Source organism: Anser brachyrhynchus (assembly GCF_964034855.1).
Source record: "Anser brachyrhynchus genome assembly, chromosome: 1".
Taxonomy (NCBI): Eukaryota; Metazoa; Chordata; class Aves; order Anseriformes; family Anatidae; genus Anser; species Anser brachyrhynchus.
The window spans coordinates 46,375,803-46,402,512 of NC_137694.1; the positions used below are offsets into that span (position 1 = coordinate 46,375,803).

The 26,710-nt window shown below is 36.0% G+C and overlaps 1 protein-coding gene across 7 annotated transcripts in view; it reads left to right on the forward strand.

Annotated features, from left to right (window-relative positions):
• The window catches only part of ANKS1B (ankyrin repeat and sterile alpha motif domain containing 1B), a 441,985-nt gene that overhangs the window by 302,201 nt on the left and 113,074 nt on the right, over positions 1 to 26,710 (forward strand). The window contains exon 1 of one of the 7 annotated variants that reach the window (XM_080595960.1): positions 15,801 to 18,064. The exons of the other annotated variants lie outside the window; for them this stretch is intronic. Coding sequence (XP_080452086.1) covers positions 18,014 to 18,064 — 51 coding nt within the window. The 5' untranslated portion in view covers positions 15,801 to 18,013. Of the gene's footprint in view, positions 1 to 15,800; positions 18,065 to 26,710 lie in introns of those variants that run through there. 7 annotated transcript variants of the gene reach the window in all.

Below are 26,710 nucleotides of genomic sequence, written 5' to 3' on the forward strand. Positions count from 1 at the left end.
TGAAATTCTATTGCTAGTTATAGATAGTATTTATCAAGCAAACTGCTAGAGCTAGGTTTTTCTTTAGCCTTAGAAATGATCTTCTTAGATTGTGCTGTGTAATTGAAGTGGACTTGTAATTAGTTCCTTTTGTGAGGTATCATTAAACTAGTATAATTTTAAATGACTAGAGTGCTTATTGCATATACAATATTGCTATCATGTAGGGTGGTGTGTGACTGAAGAACATGAATAACTATGCAATCATAGGAATTATATTTTTGTATGGGCCATTGTTTAAGATAGGATACTGATTTAAACAGATCTCTACTTTAGAGCTCTGCTATGGCCCAGTACAACAACTCTTGAATTATTAGTCAGCTTATACTTATCACCTTTACCCTTTGCACTTCCTCTCTTTAACAAATACCAACTACTTGTTCTCTCAGATGGCTTGAGATATGAAACTTAAGATAGACAGTTTGCATTTACCTTTAAAGGCTACTGTTGCTATTTTAGACCTGAAGAAAGGTCTTTGTGCCCAAATGCTTGCCTGGATCTCATAGATGTGTCAATCTGGTCTAGTAAAAGGTGTTATTCATTATTATAAATCTTGTTCTGCTGAGTAGGTTCAGAGTATGTTCCTAGTTCTACAAAAGTGTTTTGTTGTTTTTTTTAAAGGTATGATTTTTTTTTTCCTCTCTGATATGCCATTTCAGGTGTTACACAGATGGTTCTTTTTGCTACCATGGTACATGTTATTAATGCTAGGTAACTACTCCAAACATTTCCACAAACAGACTACAGAATTCAGTTTCCTTCAGCTATGTTTGCATTTTCCTAATACACTAATGAATGAGTTTCATAGGCGTGTTCGTGGGAGAAATTTACAGAATGTTAAGGAGAATGTTACAGAAGATACCACAGAACAGGTATGGTAAACAAGGTCTGCACATCAAAAGCCTGATCCTGATAACTATTTTTTTTGAACCACTTCAGTAATGTACTCTCTCTCTCTCTCCTTTTTTTTTTTTTTTTCCTGGTGGAGTTGTGGACTTTTATGTAGCAAATATAAGTTTATTGACCATTGCCCTGCTGATCCATTATAAATCACATCAACAGGCCCACTGAGCTCTACAATACAGACAGCATAAACTCTCATCAGGCCAGAAATGAGAGCTCATATCATCTACTATGGACAATCACAATTCATCTGCCACGGGTTTTCAACATTAGATATTGACTGCTCATAAAATAAAAATAAATAAATAAATAAATAAAAATAAATAAATAAAAAGCCCATGGATCAAATTTCACAAAAATTAGGATGCAAAAGGCAAACACATCTTGCAACTTCTTCTATTTCCTCTGCCTTTTCTAGTTCTTGAACCTACCTTTTTGGATGGTCCATTTTACAAACGGTTTGTATAAAGAAAAGCAATCCCTGCTAGTTTGTGCTTGGGCCAAGTTTTTCTGAGCTCGTATTTGTTCTGGTTTGTATTTGGGGCTTAGCAGCACTTCCATAATTAACTTGCTCATCATCTCCAAAACTTTTGGATACTTTCAATAGGTGATGTTTTTATTCCTTTTGGTATAATGTAACCCACTGTTTAGAAAGCTTGTAAAATCCATCTATATTCACCATTAAATATAAAGCTGCAAAACGTCTACACATCAGCTATTGCAGCCTATGCCAAAAGCAGTTCATCTGATGCTATGCCATACAACCTGCACAGGGAATTTCAGCTGGATTGGTACCCCACTTTGCCACATTCTTGCTTGTTTTCATGGCAGGTGTAGAATAGAAATCTGTTTCAGTCATTGGCAAGACCAGAACTAGGGATGATTCCCTGTGCACAAGGATGTCAAAAAGATTGCAGCAAACACTTCCAAAAACTTTCATCAAGAAAAGTAAACCAGTCTGGAAAGTATTCGGACATGCTTGAACATGCTCTGATTTGGATGGCAGTCATAGAAAGCTCCATCTTTCTATGCAAGAGTGAAAGTCACCTTAGGAAAATCCATAATCTGAAAAAGTGGTACACTTTTTCTAAAACTCATACTCATTCTTTCATCCTGCCATAGCTAACCATCCATAGCTGAAATATTGTAAACCTATGATCTAAATGCCTTCTAAGCTCTAGAAAGCTCCCCTAAAAATACCACATAAATAGAAGATGAAATGTGCAGTGGACTGTGATTTATGTGTTGAAATTCTCTTGTGACCTCTGTTATTTCAGAAAAACATAAGACCATTTAGACTGAGGTAGTTCAGCGCAGATGTGGATACAGAGAGAAATGAATTCTCTTTGTAGCCAAGCCTGTAGTGTAATGTATAAGCACTCAGTAGCCATTTCTGGATGCAAGAATGCATGAATTTATTTCTGCCAAAGTTTGTTACTGAAGTTGGAGAGGATGTGTGTTTGAAATACAAGAAACACCCAGTCTTTATGTTTAAACCCCAGAACCTTGCTAGTTAACAACCTGTGGAAGTTTGCTTTTCACATACTTAAACTAGTGTTGCTTGACATTTCCAGGGACTATCATTGCAAGCAATACTGGTCATTTGTGGGTGTGAAGCACCATCAAGGAGCAGTCTCCTTTTTCTTTTTTCCAAGCAGTACAATAGGTGAAGCAATACTACTGTGTTTCAGTTCTGCCCACAAGCCCTACCTTAAACAAAGGAATAGTACATAATTTTAGAATGCCGTCATTCATGGTCTAAAAAAATCACGTGGAATATGCAAACAAAATAATCTTCTGCCATCATTTGGATGTTTCAAGTTTGTCTTATTCCTGGAGATAGAGACCACTGAGGTGAGTCATGCTAGCATGATCCACTTTTTCATATGGTTCATAAACAGTACTACCAGAACTGACCTTGAGGTCAGAAGCCTGAAAGTGTATTTCTTTTCTCTCGGTACTTCAAAGTACTATTTCTATTATATCTTAACTGATGTTTGTCATTGTGTACTTTGTTTCTGGTGCAACCTCTTACAGTATATTGTTTCTCGGGAGAACACATAAAATGGTACAGCCTGACAGATTTTAAATTGTCTTGGTGTTTCTTAACACTGTACTATCTTAGCACACTACTAGAGACAGAAAATATTACAGAATGGTCTTGATTTAGGATTCGGAATTCACACATGTTTTTCAAATACCATTATTGCATGCATTTCTGTCAGGACCCCCCAGGATATTAGTATTTAAGTTACCTGTAAGCTTCTGTTATTCTAGCTGGATTTGCACTAGCTGCAATAATAGGCAAACAACTAATGTATCCTCTCTGGCTTATGGTACATTACCAAATTAGTTGCAACTTTTGGAGGACAAACTCCCCAGCTATGTCTGTATTAGTAAATTAAACAGCATTCATAAATGTCTCCAGGCACTAGGATGTAGTCGTCTGTATGAGTAAACATTCAGAAGGACCCTGTTAATAGTCCTGAAGGACTTTTGGCATATACCAACTAGCATTGTCCCCCAGTGAATCTCAGAGGCAGATCCAGAATTGGAATGTTTTAGAGACCATTCCCTACAGGCAGACTGCATGCCATTACTCAGTTTTGCAAAGTCAGAATTTACTAACATAGATGCGGTCTATTTCATACCATTTGGCCTTGATGCCCAACAATGTTCTTGTGCATATTTAAATTATTACTATGGCTATAGATCCATGCTTCAGGCTCAGACAGTATCTCAGTCCTGACACTGTTATAAAGTTACATGGGCACTGTGAACCTGAAAATCGTATTTTTTTGGCTATCTGTCTTTAGAAAATTGTCCCTTTTTAAGTTTATTTGACTATATATTCTTTTTTTTTTTTTCTTTATTCTGGATATCTCATTTATTAACAGTTTTATAAGTGTTCTTAGACCAACATAGAGAAGCCATAAAATTGATAACATAAAGTAGATATTTCAAAACAAACTAATACCAGTAGTTTAATAGAAAAGGTCAACAATGATACCTAACAACTACACTTTTCTTCTTTACAGTCCTCTCGAGCCTAGTTCTTCTTAGAACTAGTTCTTAGAAAAGAACTTAGAACCAGTTCTTTTAAGAAGAGCTGCTTGAAAAAATGTATAGATTCTTTTTTGCTTGTTTCCTCCATCTTCCCACTCATTGTATTTTATCCTGGTATTACCAGTCCTTTTTGTCTTGGTTATATGAAAACTCATCTTGATTACTGTCTTGCTTATAACAATATTTTATATGAAGTTCTAACTACTTGGATCTCAGCAGGGAGTTTTAATTAGTGCCAAAAATATTCAATTTTTGTCTTTCTTACAATACTGTCATACAAGCAGCAGATGAAAGGGTTAAATTTTAATGTACACTCCAGTATACTCATTTGATTTGTGTTGTAAATACCATACAGGCAGTCTGCTCTTCTTACTCTTTTACTTTATTACTGTACATGCCATTAAAAATGACTTTAAATGTTGATACAAAGTATGGCCAAGAATAATCTAGGTATTTGTCTGTGATACATCTTTCATCATCATCTTGTTTCTTTACAAAATTTTTCCTGTTTTTCAGCAAGCTCATATTCTGATATCCAGGTTTTTGGATTGCATTCTAACTTTGACATCCACTGTAAATTAAAGTCTGCTATTTTTTCCATTGCACACTCTGTAGACATTGCTACATTAATATTGTAAACTCCTCAGAGCAAGGATTGCTTTATTCTCTGTGCAGTACTTGATACAGTGACTTCCTGATCCATAATCAGTGTTTCTATCCACACAAACAGAAAAAGAAAAAAAAAGAAAAAAGAAAAAAAAAGGTAATTTCCATATTTTATTATGGGTGTTTTTAATTTTATTTCCATTTGATCAGGTATAAAGCAAATGAACTGGAATCTCCCTGTTTTCCTGCACCAACAGATTTGCTATGACTGCCTGCACTGCAGTGCAAAGGTGTGATTTCAGATTTCCCATACACCTGCTTGCCCAGTGAAAGTTAATTTATCTTTCACAATAGAATTGTTGATAGGTGTTGAATCGATCCTTATATATTTCTTAGCCCATGAATCATTTTCATCAGCAATTCTTTACATGTCTTGTGGTATTACAGAAATCCCACGTGGGGTGCCTCACACCTCATTTACCATAATGCAGAGCTTCAGCAGTCAGCTGTGCCTTTCAAGGGAAGTGTTAGGGGTGTAGAGGATGCCCTGTAGTTCAGTTGCAGAATCTTTCCCTGCTATTGACAATGCCTGAACCAGGAATGATTCAACTTTTGTTTAATATACCAACAGAAGTCTTGAGCAGTCTTATTTAAAGTCACAGTATTTTAAAGCTGAACTAAGCTGATGTGTAATGCATGCCACAAAGATCCATGCTGCATGTACCAGAATCACTTTGCAGAAGACTGAAAGCAATGCTTTACCATTGATGATGAAAAAGAAAGAATGGATACTGAGAAAAGATGGAGAAACATATGGATTTAGCAGGAGTCCACAAGAGTCAGGACTCTGCAAGGGTCAAAGCTGCCTGGGGCCATGGGGTTGGGGACTCCAATGGGTCCGTCAGTGCAGGGCCCCACAGCCAGGGACCCTCCCATCACCCAAGCAGGAACAGGGCAGGAGGGGGGCACCAGGAGCTGTGAGCATTGAGCATTTCCCTGGGGACAAGGACAGGCCAAGACCAAGCCAGGTCATCTATCTGCAGGTTGGTATCAGGATCAGGATTGGTGAGGGGCACCTGAGTTAGATGTGGCCCCAAAATCACCAGGCACGGCCCCACCCCTGCAGTGCTGTCTGGGGCCTCTGCCCATAAACACCAGTGGGGATGTGCTGTGGGCCCTTAAAAATAAGTATGGAGGTGAACACCGCATGATGATGCATTTAATGTAGATGAGTTCACTGTAAGCGTAATGACTCCTTTTCTCACTCCAGTTGTTAAGGTCCTCCAGAATGTAATAACCTGGTTACTTATGTAGTTGACATTATACTGATAATTTTCCATAAGCCATTTTGTATTGATGATACCAGACTTTAGATATTTCTACAAGTTCATAGAGTTGATGCAGTGACCTACTTGCTTGTATTCCTTCTGATAAATTTGGGTATAATAGTGATCACTTTACTGGGGATTACTGTTGCTTAAAGGTAGCAGGTAACCATTTTCTATTGAAAACTTCTTCAGAATATAGATAATGATACAGAAACATTTTAAGCATTTCTACTTGAGTCATTTTCTAGTTTATCTGACTTTTTTCTTTGTGTGTGACAATCTAGGTCTTTTAAGTCTTTTAACTGTTGAGATGTGTACAAAGTATGGTAATTTGGTTCTTGTTTGTTTTGATTACATTTCTGCAAATTAATTTCTATTTGGTTCTTGTTTGTTTTGATTACATTTCTGCAAATTAATTTCTAACTTTTTTATAGGTGTATAGCTATTAAGTTTTGATGATATGGATGATGTACGGTATGCTTGCTGGCAGAAAACTGACACTTTCTATGAAATATCGTATCCTTACCACTGAGGTCTTTTTCAGTTTCAAAGATGAGAAAGTAAAGCTATGCTAGATTAAATTTCATGTTTATAATTAACAAGCAATATATTCATTGGTTATTGTAATATTTAAGTTCAGGAATATGTAGATAGATAATTTAGTAATTCTACTCTTTGATATAAGTGTATTCGTTTATTATCCCTGGTATTGTGTAGGTGCTCTCCAAGGTCAGTGGAGGAGAATAGCTACCTCCAGAGACTAATTATCCTTTGCTAAAGTTATTACTTTTTTACACTAGAAGCCTAGCCTTTATGTGACTAAAACTGGGAGAATTTCATCCCACCTAAAGTTTGAAAACTCAGGAGTATGATGACAATCAACATCTGTCATAAGCCAAGAACCTGTGAAATTTCCATTCCTGAAAACCCAAACCCTCTTTTGTGTTAGCCAGTTACTCCAATGAATGTTGGGGTGAAGACAGGAAGCTGCTGTGGATAGACAGCTTTCAGCTATCTCTGCAGTACACCTTATTTACAGCAAATACACTCCCTAGGTATGTCCACATGGAAAGTTAGTGTGGAACAATTTATGCACTGTAAAATGGCATTTTAACTTAACACAGACTCTTGATACACAGTATCGCAGTCTTTAAAGGCATACTGTAGCACTGTTGGTTTATTTTGTTATGGTTCTTTTGACCTCCACTGTTCAAAGGCTACCATATAATGGGAAATAAAAATTGCACAAAGCAAATATACAAATTCCATGGTACTCTGTTCCAGCAAAATATTGCCTCACTACATCTTGGTAGTGATCTCTAATGTAGTGTTTGGGGATGAGAGCAATGTTTGCATCATAGCAATGACTGAGTGTTGAGTAATAGGCCAAAACACTTCTGAGCTCTGTGAGTCACCAAAACTGAGTGGTGTGGAGATCCTCTGGGCTGATTTGGAGGGGAAGGCATGACGTATTTCAGAATGTTTCTGTATTCCTATAATCATCTTTAAGTGACCCATTAGTTTATTGCAATTCTTTTAAGTTTCTACTACATCAAATTCATCATATACATTGAGCATAGAAATGTTCTTACTTACTAAGCAGGCAACAGCCAGAGGGGTTTGAATCTGTATGCTTTTTGAGGTTGAATTTTCCAGGGGTTTTGATTTGGAGATGATTTTGAAGGGTAGGAGGTTTCTTCCGAAAAGATTTGAAAGCAAATTGTCTTATTTCCGAAGCAAAATACTTCCACTCAGTAAAACGTCTTGTATAGTATAGCTGTGGGGAGATTTCTGAGTTTGAAAATTGATACCTACTAAAAAAAAAAAAAAAAAGTACTGTTTGGTATTTGTGCAACTTTCATGCTAACAGTATATAAAAGGTTTGTGGAAATTCTCTGGTCAACATTTCTTGCTGTCAAGTAGTATTCACAACGCTGAAGTTTCAGTTTTCTTCCTTCTTATTTTCAGGTCCCTTAAGTATACAAGCAGACCACATGAGCCTTTTAAGAGTTTAAGGAAAGCAGTTAGGTTCAGTGTATGATGCAAGTCTGTAGGTATTGGAAAGCAGTAAAGGTTGTTTTCAGGTTGAGGACTTAAATAGGATACAGTAGATATTGATCAAGTTAGAGAATATCTAAAGAAAGATTTTAACAGAGCTAGTGATACTCAGACTGACATTGCTAACTAGATATGGTTAGGGACAGTCCTCTGAAATGTAGTGACATGACCTGACTTTTATCTGTTCATCAGAAATCTCATTTTTACTCCTACAAAAACAGGTGATCATGTCCAAACTACCTATTGAGAACGGTCCCTGGAGCAGGCTGTCTTGTGAACTATGCCCCAGAGAGCGCTAATTGGCTATCCCAGGGAGAAGGTTATCAGTTAATTAACGTGGATGATCAGCAGTGTGGTGCCTGAGCTCACTCCCTGGCTCTGTTCCACTGAGCAGTTTAGCCATAAACAGAGGTATCCTTTCTAGTGTGAGCAGCTTTTCTCTGCAGGTTTCAGGCTCACTAATGGGCATTTCTGATTGATCCAAAAGTAGGTTGTGATTTAGTCTCATTCAGTGGTCCGCTTCTCTCACTTTGCTTCATAACACAAGTTGATGGGAGCAGTGACAGAACTTAGTGTATAGGATGGCAGGTAGAAGATCGGCATATACCTCATTCTCTTTCATGCAGTCTTACTGCATTTTTGTTATAAGATAAAGAACTTCTGAGCAACCAAGCCAAGTAATCTGGTTTTGTATGTACAGAATAAAATGCACTGACACACAGTCACAAATCACATTCTACAGGAAAATAAATTAATTAAATATTTGAATTTATATACAGCAACCTATCAATTCCAGATCTCTGATCTTTTTCTCTTGGGTGCAATGGGTGAATTAGATTTGAAGCAGTCTGTATTTGTTTTTATGAGAACTATAATTCTTTCCTTCCCTGCTGCACAAAAAAGACTGTTTTCCCAGAAGAGCTTTGTGAGAAACACTGAAAAAAATACGAATCTGTAGCCCCAGCTGTCAGTTCTTGTTCATATTCTGCCTCAGTTCTCTCTCCTGTGCTATAGTGGTAGGTCAGTGAAGATATGACTCTTCTTCCATCTGGATGCTTCAGAGCAACAGGTCCTTCCTGAGCTGGGAGGAGGCAGATGCTTACCCCTTGAAGTTTAATACATTCATAATACATTACTTAGCTGGGTTCTGCCACCTGTAGTATCAGTATTCATAGGCAGACTTGTTTTCTTTGGACATAAAAACTTATTTACATGTCAGTAATGAATATATAGGATTGTTTTATTAAAATCCTCAAACAACCAGAAGATGCACTGGTTTTTGCATCTTGAAGGAATATTGAGAAACACTTACAGCTTCTCATTTTAATTACTCCAAGCATTCAGCAGGTATCATTCAGAAGTTGGTCACAGCAACAAGAATTGATGCGACCAAATGCTAAGTCCTATCTTTATAAGTTTGGACAAATGAATCTTTGTGGTAGGGTGATACACCTGATTCTACCTAAAATATTTGGAATAGATTTTGAAGTTTCTTGCATTTGCAGACTCTACCGTGCTATTGAACACCATCAAAGAACAGTCTACTGAGTAATGAGGGGAGGGCAGGTATTACAGAAAGCATTCAAAAAAGTGATCAAGAAAAAGAGCACACCTGTTCTGGAAGGGAAAACATCTCTCTGGACCTGCATGAGAGCTTACTGTAAGAAGTGAAACAGAGGGCTATCGAAAGTAATGAAGCCACCAGACAAGGTATTTTGCTTTTTAATGTCATGGTTCTTATGGGTGTGTGTTTTTGTGGGAACAGATGTCATATTTTCTAACTTCAGCAGACAGTATCCAGGATACTGTATATTTTTTCATTAATGTCTCAACCAACCACCTGCAAAAGTCAACCACAATATTCTTTGTAGTTGTTTTCTTAGTTTTACATTTCACTTTAATAAGCCGCTCTATTTTAATTTGCTGTTCAGACACAAGAGCTATGCTGGCCCCCAAAATTAATATTGAATTTTATTGTTGGCTGTCACCAAAAGATACATGCCATGCAGAATGTGAGTATTCCAGAGGAGAAACAGTAAGCATTAAATTCATTTACTAGAAAATAACTAGCCTACTTTGTGGCCTATCTAGTAATTACTATTAATGATTAAAGAAGGTGCTCGGATGATGGCACTGGAATAGCTGCCTATCCTGTTTTCAGTCTGTAATTACTTTGTTGGCTGCTTCACATTATCAAGACTTTTTCACTGTGCTGGTTTAGTAAGTTTGACTTTTATTTACAGTATTTGCTAATACTGAAAACTAAAGCTTGCAAGGCCAAGAGGTCTTCCACATCTTCTATAACTGATGCTAACTAGTGCAAGCAGGACCTCCTGGATTAGGACTGAGTGCAGATTTGCAGTATCTACTGCTGTAGCCTGACATAGCATTTGGTCCTCTAACAAGGAGTATTCCCAATAAGGTGACTTATCAATAGTACGTGTTAGGTTCTCAGAGGTTCTGAATCAATGTTGCTCCACTGCCAACTTATCTTTCACATATTGCATATTTAAAACTTGATGAGAAATGCATTACATTGAATATTGCTGTTAACCCCCTCAAACCTTTCATTTCTTTTCAAGATATTGCAGTTGAAAGTGAGAAGACATTGCATATGGTCTTACAACAGAAGGAAGCCAGAGGAGAGGTCAGCTGCATAGCCACTGAACTTCAAGAAGAACAGAAGACCAAGGGATGATGTCTTCCTCCTTTTATACAAGGAGTCTTGAAGGTAGCCTGGATTGAAACAGTCCAAGAGAATAAGTAAGGGGAAGGTAGTAAACAAGAATAGGATATGAACCCCTTTGATTCCATGTTCAGCATCTCAAAACAGTACTGAAAAAGAACAGGGACCAATAACAGCAAAAAGAAATATTACAGAAGAAGGTAAGCTAGAAAGAGAAAATCATCTCCTAAACTCAGTTTTTTGAAGAAAGAAAACACTTAGCAACATTCATAGCCAAGTTGTCACTAATCTTGTATTGTGACTGTTCCTGGTCAAGTGTGCTGTATATCAAATCTGAATTAGTAGATAAGCAGAACACTTCTGTCTCCTAAAAAAAAAAAAAAAAAAAAAAAAAGGTGGAAAAATATTTTCTTCAAAATGAAAGAGTCTCGTCTGTTATCCAACAAGATATGCAAAAATAACATGCCTAACAATCCCTTCTTGTCCAACATGATATATCCTGATATCCTGAGAGGATACTGGTTCAGCTTTCTAAGACAAGCTCTGAGAGCCTTCTAGAGGAATCTGCACCCTTTGGAAGGCAGTCTTTCAAGTCCCTGTACCACTTCCTCATGGTCTCCTCTTATTAAAACAAAAATACAAGCAACAACCTTCTTTCTTCCTTCCTATCATACAAACAGAAGTGTCTCCATTTTAAGACACTCATGTTGCTTTAATATGTCTAGCTTTTTATATATGCCAGAGAATGGTACCCATGTTTGTCCCGTCACTCTGCTTTTTTGCCAACATGCCAGAGTGAAGTTACTGCCTGCCTGTTTGCCACGTACCCAGCATACTGTGGCTGGCTTTTCCTGAGGGAATAAAAGTGTTTCAAGATATCTTCATCTTCTAGTTCTTAGAAACCTCATTTACCTTGGACTATAGGAATGACAAGCACAGGCTCACTCTTTCTGTCTGAGTTATAGCATCAGGACTGCAACAAAACATGAAGAGGGAAGCACAGTTTTGCTGTTAGTGAGCAAAGACTAGTTTTTCTCTGAAACCATTCTTTTATTTCCATAGGCTGCTTGCCCTTCATGTTTTCTTTCTGTCTTCCATTGGAGAAGTAGGTGTGAATGAGTGTAAGTCATCTATTGGCAAATATTCATGTTATGGTGTATTCCAGGGGTGAATCATGAGACTGAATTATAGGGCAGTGATGAATTAAAGAAGCTCTCAGTGTTTTCAAATTTTGGAAATCATCAATTTTAATACTGAACTTTGACCCCTTCATAAGTGTCATCTTTGAAGTGCGTTGCACTGCATTTTCTCTTTCTCCCACTTGCTCTCTCTGCTCCAGAAATGTTCTGCCTGTTTGACATACCTGATACCATATCTATTCCTCTTCCTGCGCTGCTGCCTCTCAGGCCATTCTCAGAATCATCTACATGAATTACGAATGTGAATTTAAAAATTGCAAGCACTGAAGTAAAAAATATTCAAATAAATTGTTTTTAATACCTACTAATCCAGCTGTTCCACTTTACAGCTGTATGTAATTGTCCCCTGTAGACTTGAGAGAGAGCTGTCTTCTCACAGTTTCTTGGGCAGAGGCAGAAAACATTAAAAAGCGCTAATGTGGACCATTATCCCCAAAGTTCAAACTGAGCTCCTGGCTCTTGGAACAAACTTCACCCTTCCCCTGGAGAATGTCTTAAACAGATTTCTTTTGGAGGCAATTCACAGCTCCATCTCAAAGCACTGTCACATTAGCCATTTGTTTTTGGTTAGGGTGGAAATATTAGCAAATCTCCAATTTAAAGGTTGCTTTTCTCACTCAGGTTTCTTTCTGTCTCTAGTGACTACTCAGCAACAGAAAGCAGTTTTAGTCAGGGGTTAAGCAATCTGTGCCCAAACCGCTTCACTGACTGTAGGTCTAAAGCCATACTGTTGGGCTGATGGAGTACATCTTCTTGGCCCTAGGCTGCAGGTTAAGGTTTTATGCTAAGTTAACAGTTTCAAAGTTTGCAAGTAGTTTTTCTATACATTGTCAAATTGAACAATTTTTTTTTCCATTGCTGCTTTGTGGTGTTTGCACAGAGATCTCTGACCATACTGTTTATCCAAATATATAGTGCATATTGATTATGAGCTAATAATCAATCACTCTGTCAATTTACTGTTGTGTTTTATGTTTTTTTATTGTCTTCCAATAAATTGTTGGAAAGCTAAAAGCAAAAGCATTCTTACAATAAACTTTTTGCACAAAGTTTATTTTCTTCTCTTTGCACTGTATGTCATGGAGCATTCTTCCAGTAGTTGTAACAATGCTGATCTCTCTCAAAAATTATAATAAAAATGGAAAACAATGTAAATAAGCCTGATTGTATTTTGTCATATCTAAAAATGTAAGTAATAAATTTGTGAGGAAGGATGTGCACATTGCCTACTATGTATGATACTATTCTTGCTTAAAGTATTTTTACTCTTTCTTCACAAGCTTAGTACCTCATATTGGTTGATGATGACTAGAGATTTAGAAATAATTCTCAGTGAATAATGTATTCAGTTAGTTTCAGCTCAATTTCTGCATGTGATTTTGTCATGAACATCTTATAATTTTCCTAAATTCATGAGATAATTTCTATGAGTAAGTTTTAGTGTATATACTGTTCACGATTACAAATATTTGAAATTCAACATCTAAGCTGTTTTAAAGAGCTTTGATTGGATGTATGAGTCATATACTATTTTTCCAAGACTGGTTAAAAGAAAATTACAAAGTTTATTAGTAGTCACATTTACAGGTTCAAAATTTATTGTGCTCTTATTCTCCAATACTCATTTTAAAGGTCCTTTTCTGTGGACTATTCTGCTATTTGAATCCTTTGTCTGAATAGGAACATGAAATTATACTTAGAATGAGTCCAAACACAGCCAAGGTAGAGTCACAATTTTTCCAAGTAAGTATTTATGGAAATGCTTTTCAGTTAGCTCTCTCTTATTAACTGGCCATTTCAAATGTGCTTTGACATACTTATCAGAAATTTCTGTGAATTCCCCTGGAAGGAGGACTTTATTTAGAATGACTTTATAATTGAAATATTTTAATGATGAAAAATGGTGGAGGGGGATTTAGAAAAGGTCATTTGCAAGTTTTAGGTATTTTGCACTGTGGTTAGGGAAAGGTACTAAGTCTTCTTTAGTGGCTGAGTTTATGTGATCAACATTGCATTGCATGCTAGCCCAAAATATCTGATGCAACTAAATATTCTTTTTTTTTTTGTTCTTTTTTTCTTTTTTTTTAGTAGTAGTTTGCTTACTCTGATAACATTAAAGGAACCTGAACTAATACTTGACTATGATAGAGTTAAGATGTACATATGTTTCTCATACTGTAACTTCTATAACTAAATCGTCTTTCTGACATATGAGTAATTATACACAGTGATTAAAAATTAAAGCTCTGATTCACTAATACCCCAAGGCAGCTGTTCTGTTTTGCTGATACATCATGCTGAATTAAGCTGGTCACTTTTGACCTGTTCACTTAATTCATACACTCCCTAATGGAATGAAATACTTTATTACATTTTGGTTGACCTGCCCTTTACCTCTAATAATTTGTGGAAGAGATAGAAACAAACAAAAACTATTGATTTCATGCTCCACAGCTGTGTAGAGGTTAGTATAATTTAAAAAGAAAGTTAGATATAAGAATATGTTTATTAGTATAGACTCTCACTCCTGATGTCATTAGAGTCAAATTTAATACATAATAAAATATAATACATACAAAACTCAGAACATGCTTAAATTCTTTGTAGAGTTCGAGTTTAGAAGCATGTAAGAATTACATATACTCTGTGATTTCCACTAGGAATTTTTGTGCTCTCTGGTAACTAAAAACAACTGTATAGTAGTCTCACCAGAGGAAAATTATATATATTTAACAGAAAGTTTTAAGTGTTCAAATGAGTTTATTCAACTCAATTCACTACTATGTAAGTTTGCTTCATCAGAAACATTTATTCATACATCTTAATTGTCAATAATAATTGTAAAGACTCTTTTCAAGTGGCATTGCTAGGGCTACTTTTATCAGCAAGGTGATTAGTAAAATGGTATCTTGCATAATATCCGTTAAATTTACTGAGGTTAGTATATTTTAACCTTCATTTCCATTCACTTCTATACTCTTAGGCAGAAAATAACAATGTGTTTGCAAACCTTATAACCAAATACTGCGTTCAGTTATATTTTCTCATTTCAAAGTAACTATTAAATTTCTGAAGAGTGATTCTGGAACTACATGAAAGTAACTGAGGGCAGAGTATGTCCAGAGTTTCCATGAAGTTCTATCCCTCTCCTGTTTGTATATTTTAATTGTCTGGTTTTCATTTCTAGTTGTTAGCAGATGTTCCTTCTGGCAACCTTACACAAAACTATGAAGGTGTCCCTAGTAAATTATTGTCTTGAATATACAATAGACACAATTAAATGAATGGTATTTTTCCAGAGCAATTCCAACACTTAGAACAGGTAATGCTCTGACAACAAACACTATCTTTAGAACAAAATGAACTTTTCTATTTTGCCCTTTGTAGAGATGTGCTTAAAAATTTAGCAACACTATCTAGAACCAAAAAGAGTAACTACAGCTTTCTCCTTCTCTTACTATGTAAATTAATTTAACAAAATACACAAGGATATCCCTTATGTTTTATGATGGCTTGTTCTTCTGCCTTTTTTTCACGCAGAGGGACAACCATACCTTACATAGGATCCCAGCAGGAAAAACACTAGAAATTCCTGGAAGCCCTGCCATCTGTTGGAGCATAGCAGAATGGGAGCTCTCAAATATGTAGGAGTTTTTGGTCCATCACCTCTTCTACACTTTCTGTAAAGAACAGAAGATAACACACAGCCCTCCATTTGAATTTTGGGTAAGCCCCTTTAACATAATTCTTATACAAGGATGTTGCTGGCTTACCTGAGGCCCTCTGAGATCACCAGCTTGTGATCATCATTATTTTACTATATTAAGTAAAAATAAAGTAGTGAAGATGTAGCAAACTAAATGGCACCAAATAAACACAGGTTTTGCAGTTTGTTTTCATGTATGAGCTTCATGTCCTCAGACAATAGCTAAAGATCATTGTTATTTATCAGTACACAAATTTTGTAGCATAAAAGAAATATAAAGGTTATTCCTTCAGCAACTGAATTTACAGAGATAGTATACTACTGACAACATTTTAACGAATAGGGAAGCTTTATCAGGTATTCCTTGCCTTCCATATAAATACCCTGTGTCTGTTTCCTTTTTCCATTTTTAAAAACAAAGGTGAAACAGACTGGAGAGGCAGAATTAAATGACATGAAAATATTTCCTGTGCAGTCCCTTTCACTCTACTGCTTTAGACAGATTATCATAGATATCAAGATAACCACTCTCTTTTTCAGTCTAGATAAAGAGACAGATAAGGCATATTTGTTACTAAGGACGATACAGATTTAAAATAATCTTCTGGCAAACGGCACAGTGAAATAGGAGTAGAAAGGTCACATTAGACAGCATCTGGGTGGATTGTGACAAGGAAGAAATGGAGATGAATGACTAGTTTTATATTAAAGATTCTCAGAAGAGTCTTACGGTAGAGTAATCATCATTGCAAAGGTGATTAAAATAGCACGCTTAGTCATGTTGTATCCACTAATCTGGAGATAGCACATTATTATACAGTGCTTATTCATATATGTAGTGCATGAAGGCAGATCTGCAGAATTTTGAAATGGTATATTCCATTTGGCTTGTGAGTCAAGTGAAGATTATGGAACACCCATTTAATTGCCTCTGTAATGCCACAGCTGCAGCATGTGTATTTCTGCATTCAAATATTAGAATCTACTTTTCTAGCTATTTTAGCTCATTTTACCTTCATTCTCTTCACTCCCTGCTAAACCAGCTGCCCAAGGCCTACAGTGAAAAATGGCTTTCTGCAGTCTTCCGGAGGAAGATGAGGTGCCTCCTGCATCCAGCTGGACTGCAGTAAATCCTCCAACATTTCTTCTCAAGAGGAGAAAAGCTTCCATACTCTGACTGAAGAAAGCGTTGCTGACATTCTTAACAGGCCAATACAAACTAAGCTGCTCATGAAATCTTCCTAAAATATTTTCATCTCATTTTAATTAACATTTATGCTATCTAATCTATCCAGTCATCTCTTTTAATTCACAGAACTAATTCCTCTGATTCATAATTAGTTGCATGATATGAAATTTCATATGAAAAAATGCAGCATGCATACTGGAAAATTCAGATTACCACACTGTTGTATTACTTGTGGCTTACGTTATTCCACATCAGTTTTACAACTAGTCTTTATTCTTGGTATTTCCCGAACTGAGTGGATTCCAGTTTGCTTGTTCTCCCTGAAAAGGCAAGGTTGATACTGAACGTCCTGCAGCCACTGAGAAATCTAAGAAAACAGTTAAGTATTAAAAGAGATCTTCTCCAAATGTCTCCAAGATGAATAAACTATCCCACGTGCACATTTTTATCCACTTTATGTTCATATTTTATTGTGCACATGGAGACTAATTAAGGCAAGAAATTCATTTAACTGAAAGTATTACCATCATAAGCAAAAAACAGAATCTGAGAATGAGAATGCAAAACAGTGAGACTGTTTTATCTCTGATATTTTAAATTTTTGAATTGATAATGATCACAAAACTAGAAGAAAATGATCAACATATTTAGCCAAAAAAAAAAAACTATAAAAATGAAATAATTAGAAAAATATGTGCACTTTCATAAGTTCAATACTTCCATTTCTTGATTAATCAAGGCAATAGTTAAACATGGAATGTAGTCTTAGTGGGAGCTGTAGTGCCTGGTGTAGATGGCTTTGTGAAGCCCTAACCTCTTGGTTGTTTACAAGAGAGTGATAAACAACTTACCTAGCAAAAAGCAATATAGCCTTATTGCACTCTGCTTTCTTTAATTTATCCTACCAAGAAGTTGTATATGTTGGACAGGACACATCCCCAGTCTGGTGAGATTATGATGCTGCTAGTCACTGAACTATGGTGTACTGAACTGTGATGTACAGGCAAAATTGAAAAGGTTCTCTGGTAAAAAAAGGTTCTCTGGTAAAAAATTAAAGATAACCAATTATAGAAGATTTTTTTTACTCTTTCATATATGATTCTGAGTGATATTACCTGTTCCTCATTCTTTTTTTTTTTTTTTTTTTTTCATCTGACACAAAGGAAATTCTGTTGTAGTGCCTAAAGTGCCTAGGTAAATGATTCCTCAGTTGTCATCGCTCTCAAATCCCTTATGATACCCAGAAGATTTTTCAAGATTATCTTGCATAATTTCACTAATGAGGTGATTTCACTAATTTCACACAACTGCCTACAGAACAAAACTATAGAAACTAGTTGAAGGGCTTTTTATGTGTGTGTGTGTGTATGTGTGATATGTTTCAAGCAGTGTTTCTTCCTTGTTCCAGTTTGGGCAACATATATTGATTAATTACAAATTCAAATAAGTTATGGTACAGACTCAGATTTTTATGTCCTTTCAACCAAAGAAATAAAACTATTACTGACATTTGCTAGCCCAAGGATGTCAGCCCACTGTGAGGAGCTGTGCCAAACCTGATAGCATCCAGAGTAAATAGGCAAGATCTTTTTCTCTCTTCTTCCTCCTCTTCATCTGTGAAATGTATTCAACTCAAACAAGATATTGGCCTCTTCCCAGGGGATCCAGAACTTCATATCCCTAGAAGCTAATAAGCTTCTCTGTTCAGCAGCAGTATCATGAATATTATTCAAGAGTCAAGATACTGTCTGTTCTGCCAGAGAAAAGAAGGCTTTTGCCAGATCTTAATCATGAACCATATAACCTAATATTCTATGTTTAGAAACTTCTCTTCCAGATGGAGTACATTTCCGTTTTTCATGTTAGGATTTCTTCTACTCAGTTGAACTGTTTATGTTATTCTTTCCTGTTTTTCCCTCCATTTCTCTTCAAATAAGACTCAGAATTCGTCAATACAGTTACTGTAAAAATTCAAAATCCTTCTCAAAGTTAAGTCTCTCATTTGGAATAGGTAGTCTGCCTCAGGGTAAAAATCAGTATTTTTAGGTACCGTAGTGCCATTTTTCCCAGATGACTCCAAAAATATATCTGAAATTATTTTATAAGTACTCTGAATGTTCTGTCATTTCCTTTTATTTGAGGAGGCAGTAATTTTGTTGGATTCACACTGCAAGGTTACATTTTAGACTTTGCACTGATAGAAAACAGTGAAGTTTTGAAAATGAGAAGTTTGAAAGGCATTGTTCCTTAGAGACTCTACTGGCAAGAAAAGAAATCATAAATCATTATTGCATAATTGTAGGGGCATATGAGAAAAGAAAAAAAGTTCAATAAAACTCCAAGCTTCGTAAAAATGTTCATTAGAAAGGAAGGGAAGAGGGTGTTTTTGTTTTTGTTTTTGCTTTTTTCTCTTTTCAAGAGAGAAATACCATTCTCATTCTTTCAGCAGTGTAGAATTTTACAAGAAAAAAATCCAAGAAGCAGGAAGTAAGTGTAAATACTGTCAGGTGTACATTGGGGTGCATGTTTTTTTCTCATGGTTGAGAAATGCACCTCAGACTTCTAAGGTGCACTTGATCACAAGGTAGCAATGCCATGATGCTGATGAGAGCCTGTCTTTATTGCTGTCTCTTTGCCAAAGGGAAAGTGCTGTTGTACAGGAGCACAGCCCAAATAGCTTTGCTTTTGCTGTCAGTCTAGAAGCTGAAGGAAGAACAGCAGAATGCTGAACATCATAGAAATAGGAGTGAAAAGGAACAAATAGAGGTAAAGATAAGAAAAAAAAAAGGTTTAAAGAGAGAGAAGTGGCATTAGGAATCAATGTGAAGTCCAACAAAATACTATTTTTAAAACCTTCATCTACTCCAATGCTTAGGCACTGACATTGCATCTACTTATAAAAGACTGTTGCTCAGTGTTAGTGTTATTCCTGCTTCCATTCCCTTTTTAATGTTTAGGACTTGTAGCAAGATATTCTGATAAGATATGTAATTGTGGGAAACAGCTCATGGAGCACAAAATAATAGATAAGTATTTGTATCTTAGAAGAGTATCATTGCATTAGTAATGAACTATATAATTTGATGCTGTCTTGATAATGATAATAACAAAAGAGAATCATGGTAGCCCTAAGTTATTGCTGTTCTATTAAATCTTTGGACTGAAGAGCCTCAAAGTTTCAAGGGCCTGAGGTGGGATTTTTCTCTCTCTCCCTTTCCTACTGTCCAACTAATCTGATCTCAGTGGTCTAGGATCATGGGTCAACTGTACCATATGGTGAAGGCTGCAGTTAGCAATGTTAGCATGCTGCGATGCCACATTCCTCCTACACTCTTTTCCTGCAATATGGGCCCCTAAATGCCTTTTATCCACTGCCTTCTTGGGTTTTAGGACACCAGCTCACAGCTATTGTCTGTTTCAGCATTTGTGAGGGACTAGGGGGAATACTGCAGGCTGAGGGAAATGGTTTCTTTCAGGCATTTTACATCCTCACTTTGGGGAACTACAGAGGTGGAATCAACTCAGCTTTCAGAAGGAATAGCATTAGGAGGTCAAGGGACTGGAGGCAGATGAACAGTGCAAGACCAGGACATGCTATACAGAACAAAGAACAATATTCATGTTGTGTTTACTGTAATACTACAGTAGTAGCAGTGCCTAATAATTTTGTGCAATTCAGTATTAAGTCCTTTTAAAATTTCAGTGGTATCAGTTGTGTAGTGTGGTGATACATGGTGATATTTTATCTACATTGATAAGGATATTGCTTTTTTGAGTAGCAAGGAAGAGAGAATTCCTTTTAGGTCATACATTCTCATTTACATTTACTTGCAGCTAGATGGTTTGAGGAATTAAGAGCATCATTCAGAGCCTGTGCTTTATTTTCAGATCTGAAATCCTTCAAAGCTGGCAAAAGCTGTTAATACCAAGCTGTTAATACTGACACTTGGTGACTCTGGAGTGGACTATATGAAATGTATTTCATGGCTGCCATTCTAGCTTCTATATTTGTCACAAATTGTCAGTGATGTTGGTTAAAAACTATGTGTACTCAAGACAAAATTATTCACATGTCTGCAGAACTGATGCTTCCAAAAATGGTTTGAAGAATGCTGGCAGAACTGTGGGGAAGTTTGCAATGGGAACTGATATGCTTATCCAGTAATGGAATGTGAGCTTGAAAGAATGAACAAGATGACCAAAAATGGTTTGAAAAAATACATAGGCAGTTGGAATCAGTTATAAGAGAGAAAAACTGAGCTAACTGTGAACATGAACAAAAAAAGAATATATAATAATGAACAGATTAAAAAATACTAAGAGAAAATTACAAAGAACAATTCACAGGAAAATGAATAATGAAGGGGATCAAAAGGTGGAAAATCTCAAAATTACTAGATAATTAATTAATTTCTATTTACATTCCTGAGAGAAGGTCATTTTTAACTTTATTTTTCTCTAAGCTAGTTATTGACAGATCCTGTATATCTAAATGTCTTTTTTGCAATTCTATTGTTAAATGGCAAAATACATTTCAAATATATTTTAGCTGTTAAGAGGTGGTGTTTTTTTTCACTTTCTACTTATTATATAACAATCAAAAATGTATCTTTTCATGTAAAAAAAAGCTAGTCTGCATATTTTTGAATCTAGTAATAGGGCAAAACAGATCCTACTATGGGACATTACTTTTTCTTTTATTAAAGACAGATCAAGTTTAATATTAAAAACAATTTTACATGTACTTAAACACACAAAATCAGCAACGGTCTACTTACTTAGGGTAGGTTCAGTAAGATGACTTTTTGTGGTTTTATATACTAAGTTTTCCAAGTTTCATTTTTTCCAGGTTTTTTCCTTCTCTCATTAGAAATTATGTTACAAAGTTTGTATCTCTTGAAAAGTGCCTTTAATAACAATTGCATAATATTCTGGACAGGTACTGACACATCATGGGATTTTGCCATGGTGAATATTGAGATATCTACTGAATAAAATTCCTGAAATTACAATCAAACACCACTGCTTCCTTCATTCTTTTCCCTTTAGCTTGTAATATTTTCCAATTATTTCTAAACAGATTTCAAAATAATGTTAAACAGCAGGTGGGAACATTGGTGATTAACTGTGCAAGGCATATGAATAGGTCATGGTGAATAGATAACAATCATGATGGCTAATGTCTTTGGAACGTATGGAACAGCATCAGAACCTTCATGCATAAAGAAGAGAATAGAGATGAGCCCAGCCATTACTTCTACAGGATATTTTTCTGAAGTGCCTTCAGCTGGTGGGATAAGGCTATTTTTTGGACACTTCAGAACACAGAAGGCTATCTGCCTGTAAATCTAAATGACACTATCTTGGGCTCTAATCGCGTCGTCTCAGATGTGAAATGTATGTATCCTTTACCATCTAGCAACTCTCTTTCTTTGCAGTCAGCCATTTTAATGTTGGTAAAACAGCCATGGGGGTATTTTAATATGGACGGGTGCTCTGATAAGTCAAAACAAGTCTGCATCATCCATGAAACTTGGAGTAAAAAAGACAAATTACAGTTTTTTGTCCCTACATTATATAGTCATACATAGCTAATATTTGCCCTCTCTGCACTGGGCAAAAGACACTACAAGTTCTAGCTGATTAGGTATGATCGATCCATTACCATTAATAAGTATCTGAAAAGGTCCATTGTACCATGACATTTTGAAGTTTCACCCTGCTCCACACAATGAAAAATGAAACTGTTCCCTGAGATAGATGATAATAGTGGTATAATTCCAGACCATATTCGAAAAGATCCACCTTGTCTCATGCTTCCTTCTTTCACAAAACTTTTTGCTGTTTATATGGTGAAGGAAGGTGCTTCTACCCAAATTACAGAGTAATATTTATTTCATATGGTAGATATTTGTGGTGCTTGCACATCAGAAAGATGCTTACACAGAGGTGATGGTTGGGGACCAGATATGGAGAGGCTTTCTAAAGTCTCTCAGCAGACTGCAAAGCTGTTTCTTCACATGTCCTCTTGGATGTAAGGATCATGACCAAGTAAGCACTGTGCTTTGTTTGGAAAGCAGATTTTGTTTTGTGCATGTGTAATGTTGTGTATGAAATTTTTGCAGACCAAGGTATCTACTTCGATTTTGTTAGTAAAATACATTATTAGAGAGCTATGCAACTTAACGGCATTTTTCAGTTAAATGCAATTCTAAAGAGCAATAAAGCTTTATAGTTTTCATAGAATCATAGAATATTCCAAGTTGGAACGGACCCAGAAGGATCATCGAGTCCAACTCCTGGCACCACAGAAGTCTACCCAAAAATTCAGTCCATATGACTAAGAGCATAGTCCAAACGCTTCTTAAACTCTTACAGGCTTGGTGCCATGACTACATCCCTAAGCTTTGATATATAACAACATAGAAGCTGGAAAACAGAAGTAATGTGGAAATAGTCAATGTGCAGGATGGATGAATATTTGTACAACTGTGAACTACTACAATTTTTAGAGGGATTATAGGCATGCTTGTTGTGATTCACAGCATGAAGAGGATCTGTCTAGAGCAACTAGAAGAATTAAATTACTTTCAGTGGTCTGTGTTCTCAGGTGTTTTCAGGACAGGGTCAGATAGGCTGATACATGTTGATACACTTAACCATTGTCAATCAAAGTTCTTCACTGAGCTCACTTCTGCGTCATATCCAGTATCCATTCCTGAATACAACTTTTCCTGTCGAGTCTTCATTTTCTTGACTATTTCTGGCATTTTGCTAGTTCTTGTCCCTTATTCTTCTCTTTTAATATGTCTTCTGTTGCTGTTCAGCTGCTGACTTGGAGGCGTAGCTGGGCTTCGTTAAAGCAACACAGTTCTCCTGCTTCATTCACTTTCTCATCCCTTACAGATGTAACAAAATATTAACTACTGGTACCACTTTTTTCCCTTCATCTTGTGCAGTGCTTCGTGCTAAAAGATGGACATTTTGCATTCCTTTTCTTATGGTGTATTCTCCAGAAAGAAGAGTAGGATTTTAGGATTTAATTTTATTTTGTTTTGTTGTTTTTTCATTCTACTGTGCTTTCCCTACAGTGCAGTGTAACAATAGTCTTTCAGTGACTACAACACATCTTACTAAGTGGAGGCAAAGGATTCAAAAGCAGTAGGACTAGTAACTTCATTTCAACCCATCTAAGACAGGATGCTGTTACACTGAAGATAGTACCTGGCAGCAGACCTTCAGAATTAAAATGTACTCTTAATGAAAAAGGGAACACTGGAAAGATGTGCTGCAGTTGTACTGTTTAAGTGTTCTCTGCACATAGCGATCATGGGATGCACCATCAGAAAAACATTCTGTTAGTTCCTTTGTATCTTTTTCTAATTCTTCCTTCAAAGATCTTCGTTGTTCTTAGAACAAAGATTTAGTAAAGGCATAAAACCTGAGAGTTACCAATGAATGTTATACCACATTTTCCTGCTTTTTGCAGGCAAGGATAATAACATAGGAGAGCAAGTCAGCAGGGACCAATGCATATGCGTGAATAGGCTCAAATAGATCTAGTTCACTGAGATATATTCAACCTTTTCCTCAGCCCAGGACTGCCAAAGATAAGCTGCCATTATCAGATTCTTCTGAACAGGAGGAAAAATACATTACACTAGAGAAATGCTCTTTCCTTTTACACAACACATGATTAAGATATAACTTGCAGTATTACTAATTGATTCTGTATGAACAAGATAACAGATATGTGAAGTTTCTTCATTTCTCCAGCAGTATTCTGCCAGTGATACCAGATGTAGTTCATAAACAGGATAAGAAAATTTATCACCCAGGCCTTCTTATTATACAGGGGATAAAGGATTTAAATGGTCCTTGAAAACCCACTCTCTCTGAGATGCAGAATGATTAATTCCAGGAAGATATCATGGGAGCTAAATGTTTAAACTAGACCCCGACCAACATCTTGATCCCATGTGAGTATCAGTACAATGCATTTCTGCATATTTACTGTACTTAAAGTGTCTAGACGAATTTCTATCTACTGTTGTAATATCACTAATCAGCCAAAGTACATTATATCCCCACAGACAAATTTGCCTTTGCACATGATATAGTTTAAAAATGTATGAAAGGTCTTGTTAATTTGTACTCACCAGTAAAAGATGACGTTCTGTCATGGGAACTTAATTCGGCCAGGATATAGCTTGGATCCATTTGAAAACTTGGTGGATTATCTTTTATTTCATTTATGTATTTTTCAACAGCTTTTGTAAGACTCATTTTTTCTAGAGGTTAGAGGAATTTGCTAGCAATAGTTGCAGCTGCTCTTTTTTGAAATGTTGACCTTCTCTAGGATCTTTTTGATAAGGTGGGCTCTGACTATCGTATTAGTCGTATCAATTGATTTGCCATTTATCATTCTAAGCCTTCCTGTTCATAAATGAGACTATAAATACACATTTCATATTAATTATCAGTTAATTCACAATTTGAATAAGAAGTTTCAAGAGCAACCTAAGTTTGCATTTCTTGGGATTGTTTTATCTCTTATCTTTATTACAAATACGGAAAGATATTTCTCAGACATTATCCAGATGGATTAGTCAGGATGGAGAAGAGGGATATAGGGCAATACCACTTGTTCTTCTCTGAGAATTTGGATTGAATTGATGACAACAGCAGTGGACATATAGTTAGCATGTCTCTGACATGTTCCAGTCCTTGAAGGATCTCTATTAATACTTTACAAAATAGTATTAATTAGATCTGTCTTCTAGGTCAGCTGCTCGGTTTGACAGAACAGTATTTCAATACCCTTTCAACTATGATTCAAATATACTGTGACTGGCAGAGGACACCTGAAGAAGAAATGGATGTTACGTATTCATATACCTTCAGGTTCCACTCACCTTATCTTTTTGAGGTGGAAGGTAGAGGGATTCTGGCCAGAATGTTAACAAGATCAAAAAGGTTCTTGAAGTTGATAGAAAAGGGCTGAGACATTGGAAATACCATGACCTGCCTTTAGTGGCACTGCTTTCAAGTTAGGTATAAACTCAGAGGGAAGGGCTGATAGGAGCACACAAGGCTTCTAATGGAAAGTCTAGACAACAGCAGTTCTCTGGGGTATGAAGCTTCAACTACTCTCTTAACTCTGATATAATACTACAGAAGAAACATCCTTTTTTGCAAAATGGTGATGAACTAGGGGAAAGACTACCTACACAGCATATAACGAAGGCTCTAGATCTCTTTCTGTGAACTTTTCCTTTATACCACCATTTCCAAAGCAAAGCAAAATAGTAATATCTGTAGTAATTGTTTATTTATCATGAGGTGTATCCTGTCACAAATTTATGTGTTATTTACAAATGAATATTCATTGAAAAAACTTTTGTAGTCCTTGCTACAACAATATCTTACAGCATTTATGTGATTTTTAAAAGAAACTTTTAAATTAACAGAATTTAACCTCAAGTGTGTAGTTTAATTTAATTTTATGTACAAGAAAATCTTATTATCTCTACAAGTTATGGGCAACAACACCAAATTTGTGACCTTATGTTAATTTTATACTAGTATATTTCTTGGACTATTCTTTTTTTCATTTAAAATATAGCCATGGTAGGTTCAAGGGCATTAATATTTATTTCTGAATGTTGTTACATTGCCAAGTAAAAAAATGAAGATCAGAGCAAATCAGAAAAGGAGGGAGAAGTAATATATTTTGATTTACAGATCGGGGATTAAAATATGTAGTGGAGAAAAAAATGTTGCCACTTTTACTGCTCTGTTTTCATACTTGAGTAATACTGTGAATGGGCTACAGCATTAGAAAAAAAACCAAGCAGCTGTAGGATTTAAGGACATTGGGGTCCTGGATTATTTATCTTCTGTTCTGTCATTATTTACAAAACATGGAGG